This window comes from Hypomesus transpacificus, chromosome 16 (genome assembly GCF_021917145.1).
Source record: "Hypomesus transpacificus isolate Combined female chromosome 16, fHypTra1, whole genome shotgun sequence".
In the NCBI taxonomy this organism is placed as follows: Eukaryota; Metazoa; Chordata; class Actinopteri; order Osmeriformes; family Osmeridae; genus Hypomesus; species Hypomesus transpacificus.
This window is the reverse complement of record NC_061075.1, coordinates 2,197,702-2,210,037: the sequence shown is the minus strand read 5'-3', so window position 1 is coordinate 2,210,037 and position 12,336 is coordinate 2,197,702. Positions and strand designations below refer to the sequence as shown.

Sequence of the window (12,336 nt, the reverse complement as noted above, 5' to 3'; positions counted from 1 at the left end):
ATAAGGGAGTCATCATCCTCGATGACATTATGCTCTGTTGGTAATCTGTCTTTACCAGTGTTTCTGTCCACGGTGAAGAACTTTTCCCCATCCAGAACGCTGTACACCACCCTGGCACTGCTCCCATATGTGGGGTCATCCGCATCCGACGCTGTGACCTTCATCACGGATGTTCCTGTGAGGGAGAAAGTCATCGTGTCAAAACAGTGAGGCATAGTGGAACTTCGAAACCTCTGGGCACGCCCTGAACTGCCACAAACAGACAATGAATCACAGAAGAAAGCGACGTGCGTGTGCGTACGCTGCGCGTTTGTGCACTTCACTGCCCTTTGAGTACTGTTTCAAAACCAGTTTAGGGTGAACAGATTGTTTCAGCCTTTCATAGGAAGACAGGCTGTGTTCGTAAGCTGAAAGAAAACATGGAAGCTTATAACAACGTTCTCTCTTCAAAGACTGATGGAAGCCAGCGAAATGCTCCAGCAAACAGTGATTACAACCACTTATGGAGGGAAACCATTTCCAAAAGCTGTAGCCTTTCCTTGGTGAAAAACACCTTGTTTTGAAGGGAAAGGATTCCTGGCAGCCATGGCCCCTCAAGGACGAAGAGTTAGCCGCCATCCCTTAGCAGGCCATAGGTAATTACTGACAGCTGGTGTTGTCCACAAAAGGTCACAGCTGTAGCCTCTCCCAGAGCCCTGTCATGCTACTGTCCAGCCACATAATGGCCATATGCTAATGATGCTAATTAGCAGGAAGTGTCAGAGCTCTGTTTGTTTCCTGTCATCAGTGCGCCTCCCGAGGGTGGAGGCTGAGGAAGGGCGGGGGAGGGGGACGGGCGAGAGGAGAACAGTGGATTATCATTAAAGACACCCAGCCATTACCACAGGCATCTGTGATCCTTGTCTGTCAACCCCTCTCTTTGTTTCTCAAGCGAGCAGTTTGGAAACAAGCACTTGTTTTAAGGTTGTATGAGTTACAGTTTAACAAACCTGCTGCTGACAAATGTAAACATAATGTGTGCCCAATTGTTTTTGCTTGTGACCCCCGTCCATTGAGTATAGGGTTAGGTTTTAGAAATAGAAAACCATGGAAGTTCTTAATTTAGGGTTAGGTTTTAAGCTCACTGAAAACGCTGGAAGTTCTTAGACAGTCTTCAATATAGTCATCGAAAAGTTATCATTTTCCATCCCTGGGTTTTGAGTTTGGATAGTATCATGGTGTCTGAAGCTGTTTTCAGCTTACTCTGTATGTTGCAGGCATTATTACACCCTAATATGCTAACTTTCTTATACCCTACTGTGCCAATATAGGAATATTTGTCATTGGGCTAAGATCTGGTAAAGGTTGTCCTTATCGTAATAAAAACAGTGGGTATTTTACAGGATAGTTATTTTCATTACTTAGAACAGGCGGGACTGTGTGTGTGTGTGTGTGTTTGTGTGTGTGTGTGTGTGTGTGGGGGGGGGCTAATTCTGCTTACCTGGTCTTCTGCAGGATACAGGGAAGTCATTTCCTTTCATGGGATTATTTCCTTATCAGAATTTTTCCCCAGGTAACAATCAGAATGATGCTCAGCTGTTTCTCAGCTGATTCTTTACCAAGCTGCTGTTGGAAGAACTATATAAATGCAAATGCTACTTTATTGTGTTTATATTAAAAAGGGGAAGAGGGAGTGGAAGTTCGAGCCAGAGTCCTTATTAATGCCTGGGTTGCATGGTTTCAGTGTTTCCAGTGAGAAGTCATTAGTTATCTGTTGGCGTCTGTCTCGGTTTTTCTTATTTAAACAGATTCTGTGCCGGTGAAAAGGCTCAGGTGACTTCAATAAAAATGTTATTGACTTTTACTAGATTGGAAACACACAAACATAAAAATACTTAAGTAATGAGAACGGTTTGTTTACAACAAAGACAGCCGTGGATATTCATTATGTTGAGATTTGTTTCTCACTCTCAAAATAAAAACTGAAGTTTGAAATGAGCTTTGAGAGGAGACAGAAGGTGTCGAAGGAAAGTAATTATTTGAGCCTTTCAATTGAAAGGGAGAGAGACACATTGTTGAGAGACAAACTGATACTTTCTTTTTGTCAGTCCTTCTCATGCTTCTCACAAAAGAAACGGGCGACTCAGCAGCATTTGATGTCAGCAATGTTGCCATGCAGCACATATGCATTCATTCCAAGGATAAGGGACAAGAGATGGTCATAGTAATACAAAGACACGACAGTTGCTTTGAACAACCTGTACGCCCCGTCCCTGTTGTTCAAATGCGCCGCGACACCGTTTGATCCTTCTTCAGCGATCTTCATGAAATTTGCGAGGCTCGCATGTTTACATGTTGAGTATGTAAACCCGAGCTTACCACTGTTTATCATCTCTCAGTAGGGCGACATGACACAAAGGCAAATCCATGTTTGTTATTGAGGATGCTGTGATGGCAACGGAGGCAGCACGTCCAGGTCTCTGCGTGGTGCTGTCAGTCTGACACGGCATGTGCCTGCCTGACCTTCTCACCGGCCTGATGTCTGATGCCCCACCGCCACGGCGGCCTAACATCTCTAAGAGGTTCCATCATAGGCTGGTTGAAGTAGTCAGGGACAATTAGCCCTGACTGCTACCGTCTTGAAAGATTCATGAAAAAAAGCGAAGACTCCAGCTCTGCTGTTTGACTCCCAGACCTGACTGGCTCTAGCCAGATTTTCCATCTAGCAGTCTGCTAGATGGAAAAGTCTGACATACAGCAAGCTTGACAGGCATGGGGAGATGCAGTTGTTGGTTTGGGTACTGTATATGCTGAACACATGAAATATAGTGTTGAATACATATACTATCATGTTACATAATTTTTTAAATAATATATATATATATATGTCTAAATGTAAGGGGGACATGTTCTCCCCATCCCTAGATAAATCTATAACAATGATAGTATATACAGTGCCCTCCAAAAGTATTGGAACAGTGAGGCGAATTCCTTTATTTTTGCTGTAGACTGAAAACATTTGGGCTTGACATCAAATAATGAACGTGAGACCAGAGATCAACGTTTCAGCTTTTATTTCCAGGTATTTACATCAGGATCTGATGCACAACTAAGAAAATATCACATTTTGTTTGAATCCACCCATTTGTCATGTGATCAAAAGTATTGGAACAGATATACTTAAAACATATTTAAGTGAATAAGACTTAATATTTAGTTGCAAATCCTTTGCTTTCAATAACTGCAGCAAGTCTGTGACCCATTGACGTCACCAAACTTTTGCATTCTTCCTTTTTGATGCTTTCCCAGGCTTTCACTGCAGCCTCTTTCAGTTGTTGTTTGTTTTGTGGGGTTCCTCCCTTCAGTCTCCTCTTAAGCAGGTAAAATGCATGCTCTATAGGGTTTAAGTCTGGAGATTGACTTGGCCAGTCTAATACCTTCCATTTCTTGCCCCTGATGAACTCCTTTGTTGTTTTGGCAGTGTGTTTTGGGTCGTTATCTTGCTGCATGATGAAGGCTCTGCCAATCAGTTTGGTTGCATCTTTCCTTAAATTGGCAGACAAAATGTTTCTGTAGACTTCCGAGTTCATTTTGCTGCTGCCATCATGTGTTACATCCTCAACGAAGATTAATGAGCCCGTCCCAGAAGAAGCCATGCAAGCCCAAGCCATGACATTACCTCCACCGTGTTTCACAGATGAGCTTGTGTGTTTGGGATCATGAGCAGTTCCTTTCTTTCTCCAAACTTTAGCCTTTCCATCACTTTGGTAAAAGTTAATCTTTGTCTCATCAGTCCATAAAACTTTGTCCCAGAATTTTTGAGGTTCATCTCTGTACTTTTTGGCAAATTCCAGCCTGGCCTTCCTATTCTTCTTGCTAATGAGTGGTTTGCATCTTCTGGTGTAGCCCTTGTACTTTTGTTCATGAAGTCTTCTGCGAACAGTAGATAGTGATACCTTCACTCCTGCCATCTGGAGGTTGTTGCTGATCTCACTAACAGTTGTTTTAGGGTCTTTCTTTACAGCTCTTACAATGTTTCTGTCATCAACTGCTGATGTTTTCCTTGGTCTACCTGTTCGACGTCTGTTACTTAGTACACCAGTAGTTTTCTTCTTCTTCAGGACATTCCAAATGGTTGTACTGGCTATGGCCAATGTTTCTGCAATGGCTCTGATTGATTTTCCATCTTCTCTAAGACTCACAATTGCTTGTTTTTCACCCAAAGACAGCGCTCTGGTTTTCATGTTGTTTTCACCTCTGAATACAGTCTGCATAGACAAAACCTATCTTACCCAATCTGAACCTGAGTGTAGACATTCAGTGGTATTTATTGATTGAATAATGTATGTAATAGGACACACCTGGGCAACAAAACACACCTGTCAGTCACATGTTCCAATACTTTTGCTCACGTGACAAATGGGTGGGTTCGAACAAAAAGGTGATATTTTCTAATTTGTGCATCAGATCCTGATGTAAATACCTGGAAATAAAAGCTGAAACGTTGATCTCTGGTTTCACATTCATCGTTTGATGTCAAGCCCAAATGTTTTCAGTCTACAGCAAAAATAAAGGAATTGGCCTCACTGTTCCAATACTTTTGGAGGGCACTGTATGTAGGGAATCAAGTGTTGTGCGAATAACATTTATAGATTTACTGTATTTAGCAATGACTTGACTGGGCATGGACGAGGCTAAACAAAGTTTGCCAATATGGGTGAGTACAGTATGGAGAAGCATTGGAAGAATTCTGGGGGTCTACTGTCTACTGACGCCACATGGTAGGGGTACTAGTTATCCATTTGACCCTGACACCAAACATTCTAGGGTGCTAGTTTGGCCCTACTGAGTTAGATGTATGCCTGGCTCTGTTTAACAGCAGCCAGACCGTTGGAAGGGCTGCCCTCCACATCCTGCACTCAAAGGGAGACGCTTTAATTAACGTTGTGGGCCCCCGGGGAAGCGGGGGGCTTTGAAGAGAGAGCAACATGTATGAGGTAGTAGACTGACAGTCATTTAAGAGTCAGCCTTGTAAAAGAGATTTGTGCGCATCTCTGCAGCTGACGTAGCGGCATTGGCAGAGGGTAACGCCGACTGCCACCCCCTTCCCCCCAAACCTCCCACCCCCCCCCGCCTCCCGTCCTAGACCGTCCTAATCTGCTGGACCGAGCGCACCCCTCCGCCATTACGGATCATTTAACAAAGCCATAAAAACGGAGGTGTTTTCACATGAAAAGTTATTTCTCCACGACTTCCACCATGATTCATTCCTCTCTGGTCCACTTAAAGGCGAGCGGAGGAGGAGGACGGTTGGAGGATGGTTGGAGGAAGGGGGGGGGGGGGGGGGGGGGCGGGGGGGGGGCTGGCGGGGCGTCAGGGAGAAAAAATGTGCCGTGTCATAAAAGTCAATGGCCTGCTTACTGAGATCCCCTGCGAGGTCCCTACAAGGATTTAAGGATAAAAAAATTCCCATCTCCTCTGACAGGAAAAATAAATCGAGCCTTTATTAGCCCTTACCTCGAGTCTTTTATGAGAACGTGTCATTATTTGTTCAGTCGACAGTACAGCAAGCTTCGGTTTGGCTCCTGTACGCTTCCACCACTGTACACCAGGTTGGAGATCAACTCCAGGAATAGACCAGGGAAATGGGCTCGTGCACCACCCCCACCACCCCCCCCCCCCCCCCACACACACACACACACACAGATACAGTATATCAGCCACATTCAGAAGGGCTTCTTCATAATGCAACGCCGACACGACCCCACTTCGATACGAGGACGACGAGAGAGAGAGGTCAGCAAACCATTATTAGAATGACAAGCCCGGCAGTATTCGGATGGAGACAGCGTACACAGGGAGTCGACGGAGAAAAGCAAACCCACATAAACCAAGCAGTGTCTTGTCACTCAAGGCGTTATGAAATGCCCCGGGAGGAAGCCAACAGCACCGTGGTCCACTCACATCTCCCCCCAGGTGACACGGGCCGCACGCTCCCATACTACTCATCCATGCCCTGTTCACACAGTGGGAGTCCTCTAACGTCAGGTGTGTCCAAATCAATGGCGGCCGAGTCGACAACACTGGATGTTCCCCCGGCCACATAAATAGACCTGCCTGACAGGCCTATTGATCGTGCGAGGCTGCTGCCTTGTCATATCCCTCTCTCCTGGTGTGATCTCGCCCGCTCCGAATGTCTCACCTGCAGTTAGTCAGATAGACGCACGGCGCCTGAACTGAGACCTCTGCAATCTGAAGAACCATCTGAGGGCGGTTGAGGATGCGGCAGACACCGCGGAGCCCGGGCAGGGACCTGGGAGGGGCAGACACGCTCACGTTCTCCACGAATGCCCCTGACGGCAAACTAGGGTGGTCTTGAAGCCACATGCAGAAAGACACAAAGTCTTTCCAATTGTTCTTTACGTGGAGTTTTCTGGATATGCCACGGAATGAAATGAATTCAATCGGGTCGAACCTGAGCCATTCTCCTGGGGATTGTACTTTGAATTCATAAGCTTGGTGTTGAGCCAAAATATAGTGCCTTTATTGTAGACAGAAGCTTGGTATTGTAAAATAATGTTGAACAGAATACTCAAGATTGTAGCTTTTCTTTTTCTATTTAATGGTATATTGGATGCTATAAAACGATTCCAGCAAGTACCACGGCTCAGATAAGTCCTTTCAGGCCTCAACACTCCTAAGCAAAGGACATGAGCACAGTAGCTGAATCGAAAGCATTATGGAGCACAGCCCATAGACCACTGGCTGAGAATGACTGAGGTCCTGTTTGATTTAACTGTTGTTGTTTTTTTCATTTACCCAAAATAATGCGTTCAGGGGGGGGGGGGGGGGAGTGTGAGAAATGAACATCTCTGAGTGTAGAAAGAGCTGTCGTGCTGTTGTTCCTTTAGTGTGTAACGCCAGGTTTTGGAACTTTTGAGCATGCTGTCTACATTTTTAAAACCTTCCTTTGGCTGGCGTGGTCAAAACCAGGGGCAGGACAGATTCCATTTAACTATTAATTACCTCTTTTTCCATCATGTAAACAAAAGGCAAGCTTTGACCCGATCTGAGCCTTTTACGATTTCTATATTTTTAGACTTCCAGCACTCGGTACCATATTCTCTGGTGTTCCCAGAAAATGTATTTTGTATGTATACATAAACATAGACAGACGAGTAAACAAATCTACCTGAGAACGCATCAATGCCTGTGGCAGTGCAGGGCTGTATCGAGGGGTGAACACCTCATATATAATACATTGTCTCTCCAACAGTGGATTTAGCCATCTCGAGTGGACCGCTTGGAAATAGGAATCACTACCATCCTGGTTCTGTCCGCGGTGTATCTAGACCTGCAGTGGCCACATGCACTGGTTCACCTCTTGCCCACGCTTGTGACACGAGCTAGCTCGCTGTTTACCCACTGATATCAGCTGAGAGGACCACGGGAGTCAAACTAAGTCTTTCACCACTGACCATGTTTTGGGGAGTCTGAATTAGAACAATGTGGAAAATATAGGGTTCAAAATTGAAATGGAAAGGCCCTTTCCCATCTTAGCTTTTAGCGCGAGCAACCCATTTACATTAATGCAGTGCTATTAGAAAGAGAGCGGAAAAAAAAGGGACAAGGCGTGAAAAGAGATGATGACCTGGTGTTTTTTGAAGTGAGCTGCCATTAATCAGAGAGACCCAGTGGGCCTTCATGTAAAGTGGACTCCCACCACTGTGAACACCGCTCTCCTGCATTAGCACCGGAATACCAGACTGACCCATACTGCCCACTGCTGCTGCTGCCTTTAACAGAGTCAGGGTCAGGCCAACAACAGCATTACAGAAAATATTTCAGCTTTGAGGTGAGGAGGGAGCAAGAGAGAGAGAGAGAGAGACACACACAGAAACGCTAGCAGAAGAACAGTAATGAGAATGCAAGCGAGAATGCTAATGCTGCTAGTGGTGGTTCAGTCCCAAATCATCGTGTTGTGAGTTTTGTGAGTCACACTGTAGATCATTTTTGTGTATTTGTACACGATCAACTCTCACGCCAGCACCTATTGTAACACCCGTGACCCGGCCTTCACCCTGGTGGCATGGGGGGAAAGCCCCTAACCCACCAGGAAAGAGAGATGGGGGGGGGGGGGCACACCGGTGTTCTGTGTCCCGACTTCGCAGTCCTAACATGAAGACAGTCAGGCGTCTTCGATGCTAAATTAAATCACCATCAGCCCGCAAATTTGATTTAGGGCCCCGATTTCATTAGCCGCCCATGTTTCTTCCAGGACGACTCGAGTGATCCCTCTGAATTCATCTTCGACTGACACCCCTACTTTATTCCCTCTCCTCTCTTATTCTCTTTTCTTCTCTCCTCTTCTCTCCTCTCCTCTCCTCTACTCTACTCTTCTCTTCTCTAATCTACTCTACTCTTCTCTCCTCTCCTCTCCTCTCCTCTCCTCTCCTCTACTCTACTCTTCTCTTCTCTAATCTACTCTACTCTACTCTTCTCTCCTCTACTCAACTCTCTTCTTCTCTACTCTACTCTACTCTACTCTACACTCTCCTCTACTCTACTCTACTCTCCTCTCTTCTTCTCTAATCTACTCTACACTCTCCTCTCCTCTCCTCTACTCTACTCTACTCTACTCTCCTCTCCTCTCTTCTTCTCTCCTCTACTCTACTCTCCTCTACTCTATTCTACTCTACTCTCCTCTCCTCTACTCTCCTCTACTCTCCTCTCTTCTTCTCTCCTCTCCTCTACTCTCCTCTCTTCTTCTCTCCTCTCCTCTACTCTCCTCTCATCTTCTCTCCTCTCCTCTCCTTTCCTCTCCTCTACTCTCCTCTCTTCTTCCCTCCTCTCCTCTCCTTTCCTCTCTTCTCTTCTTCTCTCCTCTACTCTCCTCTCTTCTTCTCTCCTCTACTTTACCCTCAGCGTCTATGCTCACCAGGCCCGACCGGCGAGCGGACTGTGAATGATGTATAAACAAACGATCTTCTGGTGGCAGGGGCCGTGAGCTATGACAGAGCAGCGTACGAGGGGACATGACGGGGGAGATAAGTGGGAAGGAATATGCCGCAGGCTGTGTCCTGATGACTTCCTTATTATGATCAGCGCCGGGCGTCTTCCAGCCGTGGTCGTCCATAAAACACCACAGTGAGCGTGCTACTGGTGTGGATAATGTGGGCAACCTGGTGCCATTACAGTGTGACGAGTCCTGCCTCAGATCACTGCCTCCACATCTCTGCCTTCATGCTGCATGTAATCAAGACACTCCATGACACTGATTACAGTCTTCTCACAGACTGCCACAGCACTACGGCGGAAATTGAATGAATGCTGATTTGAGCGCGTCAATTAGTCTAATTTTTGATGAGTGGTGCTTCTGTGGGACACATGGTGTAATTTCATGTATGGAACATTTTCACAGTTAAATAATCGCCCTCGCCCCCTCAAAATGGCATTTCACAAGATGGCATAATTACATGTAGGTATTAATGTAAGGAGGAGACATTGATATCATATTAGTCACATATTTTCCTTAATGAGGTTCACGTCTCTAATAACTGCATGTTAGAGGCATTTAGATACTATCTCGTCTACCGAATATGGAGTCTCGTCACCATACTAGAGGAGCCATGACAGCAGCAAGGCCTTAAAGGTTTCGAACCCGTGATAACACTTGTGGCTGCACATGGCTGGTTCGGCACTCAGCCTTGCACCAAGTCATTCAGCACCAGGGACAGCACCAAGGATTCAGCACCAGTGACAGCACCCTAAGAAGCACCTGCGGCTGCCAGCCACTGATGAGGGGAGAGACCCACCTGAAAGTGATCCCTCATCAGGGGAGGAAAGAGGGCTGAGCTGGTAGCCACACATCAAACGAGGTGGGAGAGACACAAGTAACGCTGTTATCGATTGTCCTGACAGGCAGGGAGGAGGAGCGAGAGGAGGAGAGGAGGAGAGGAAGAGGAGTGGATTACAGGAGGAAGAGAGGAGGAGGAGGAGAGGAGGATGAGGAAGGGAGGAGGAGAGGAGGAGGAGGAGTGGAGGATGAGGAAGAGAGGAGGAGAGTAGGAGGAGAGGAGGATGAGGAAGAGAGGAGGAGAGGAGGAGAGGAAGAGAGGAGGAGAGGAGGAGAGGAGGAGGAGGAGAGGAGGAGGAAGGGAGGAGGATGAGGAAGAGAGGAGAGGAGGAGAGGACTGGTCCGCACACCCGGAGGCCCAAGCTCCGTGCCGGAGCTCCCCCTGCTGAAGCTAGCACCCCCCCGTCCCATCGAGGTGACCCCTGCAGCAGAAGCGCCCCTCGATGACGAACTCTGTTTGTTTTCGTTGTTTAGCCTGTTCACCACTCAGATCCCACATTCAACCCACACTGCAACACAACTACGTCAGCAACTATGATTAAACGGTTAACCGTTCAAGCTACAAAACGACATCAGCCACCACGATTAAATGGTGAACCATTAGCCAAAAGACTGTCAGCTGCTACCAATTACTGGTTAAAAGGCTAAACATTAAAGATGCAAGGGTGGAAATGAGGGCGTGCGCTGCACACCTAAACCCTCGTTGGAGCAGCTCTAGTCAACTAGGTTCGGGGGTGGCGAGAGCCTGGCAAGCTGTCACACAGGCCTCAGCCACCACGGTACCAGTGACATTATCGCACAAGTGCCAGCACCGCCCCCGTCAACTATTGTTCGACATGAGAGCAAATATGGCTACACAAAAAAAGCTTGACTAAGCACTCCAGTTATCTCATTAGGGCCTGGCACTCTGTGCCAATGTATAAAACATGAAGTGCACACTATTTAATGTGTAATTTGACTGAGAGGTGCGGAGGGGAGAGGGGCATGTGTTGGAGGGGGGTGACAAGGGGGCAGAGGGAACAGGGAGGGCATAAACATTAATGGCTTGGTCCTGTTCTCTCGCTGTCTGCCCCTCCTCCTACTCTCTGTTTCCGAGAGTGCTGAGGGCAGGAAAGGGACCGGGTCTGAAGCATGCTGAGTAGGCAGGAATTCAGTCTAATAAGGACCAGCAAAGAGCCATTTCATTTAGCCCTCCCCTGTAGTCTCCCCTGCTAAACACTCTCTGGTACCCCCCCCAGCATACCCACACTCAAACCCCAAAACAAAGTTTCTTATCCTCAAACTTTTGATAATCAGCTGTGCTTTCATTGTTGGGCTTGAGGACCATGACAACCTAAAAGGAAAATAGATATTTGATGTCAACCACAACGCTTTTAATCAAATCAGAGTTGGCACCGTGTGACACAAAGCTTTTATACGTTTCCAGTATAATGCTCTTCCCTGCCATCTCCCTCCCTCCTTCCCTCTCCCTCCTCCCCTCCCTCCTCACCTATGGGCGACAGTTCAGCCACACTCCCAATGTAGGGTCCCTCCAGGAACTTGGGCTCGCTGTCGTTGATGTCCTGGACCTTGATAACAAACTCCGACTCGGGCTCCAGGGGTTCGTTACTGAGGCGGCCCCTAGCCTGGGCTCGGAGGGTGTAGTAGGTCTTCTCCTCCCGGTCCAGTCGCTCCGTGGCGTGGATGTCTCCCGTCAGCTCGTCGATGATGAAGATGGACCCCGCCCCCTCCCCGGAGATGGTGTACTTGATGGTGCCCTCGCCCTCGTCAGAGTCCGTGTGGATCTGTTAGCCAAGGAGAGAAGGAGGAGCCCTTAAAAAGTGGAAGAGTGAAGGTGGAGGAGTTTCGGTGAGGGGTTACAAGGATATGGGTTTATCTGGCGAATATGTCACTTTCAAAAAAGGCACTGGCATTATCTTTGCGGTTGGAGAAACCACCTGGCCGATAAATACACCCTGAAAAAAGCAACAATTCTCCTTCAGAGTCAAAAAAAAGAGACAGAGAAGAATGAATGTGAAGCACAAAAATTCAAGAGCATTCATGCACCCAATCAGAAGTCAAGAGTAAGTGTATTCTTTCTGAATCCGGCAGCCATTTCTCAGTGACCCTTTCCACTTACGGCGCAAACAATTATATCGCCGCGGTGACAAAAGACAGCGAGTGCGAGCCTCCCCACGTTCATCCCCCCCCCCCCCACCCCCGTCGAAGTCTTGCCCTTCACAGAACAGACTCACTTAAAACTTAAATAAGATCAAAGTCATTTCTGAGACTGTTAAAGGTGGGTTGTGTGAGCACCAGGGTAAAAAGTGAACTTGAATAGCTCTTATAAATCAACCCAGAGTTCTCATAATGTGATTAGAAGACATCCAAGCAGCGGTCTCCTACCCTTTGGCTCCCCGGCACACTGGAGCACCCTGGTACCACCCCCTCCCCCCACCTAAGTATCTGCAATTAGAATTCAGAGCTAGCTCCTCAGCCCGAACAGGGGAGGATTGAGGGGA

General features: G+C 47.2%; 1 protein-coding gene across 1 annotated transcript in view; it reads right to left on the bottom strand.

The window, feature by feature from the left end:
- The window catches only part of LOC124478750 (cadherin-22-like), a 69,426-nt gene that overhangs the window by 31,576 nt on the left and 25,514 nt on the right, over positions 1–12,336 (bottom strand). Inside the window, exons 3-4 of the mRNA XM_047037168.1 lie at positions 11,325–11,619; positions 56–175 (exon numbers count right to left, since the gene is read on the bottom strand). Of these exons, the coding sequence (XP_046893124.1) occupies positions 56–175; positions 11,325–11,619 (415 nt within the window). The remainder of the gene's footprint in view (positions 1–55; positions 176–11,324; positions 11,620–12,336) is intronic.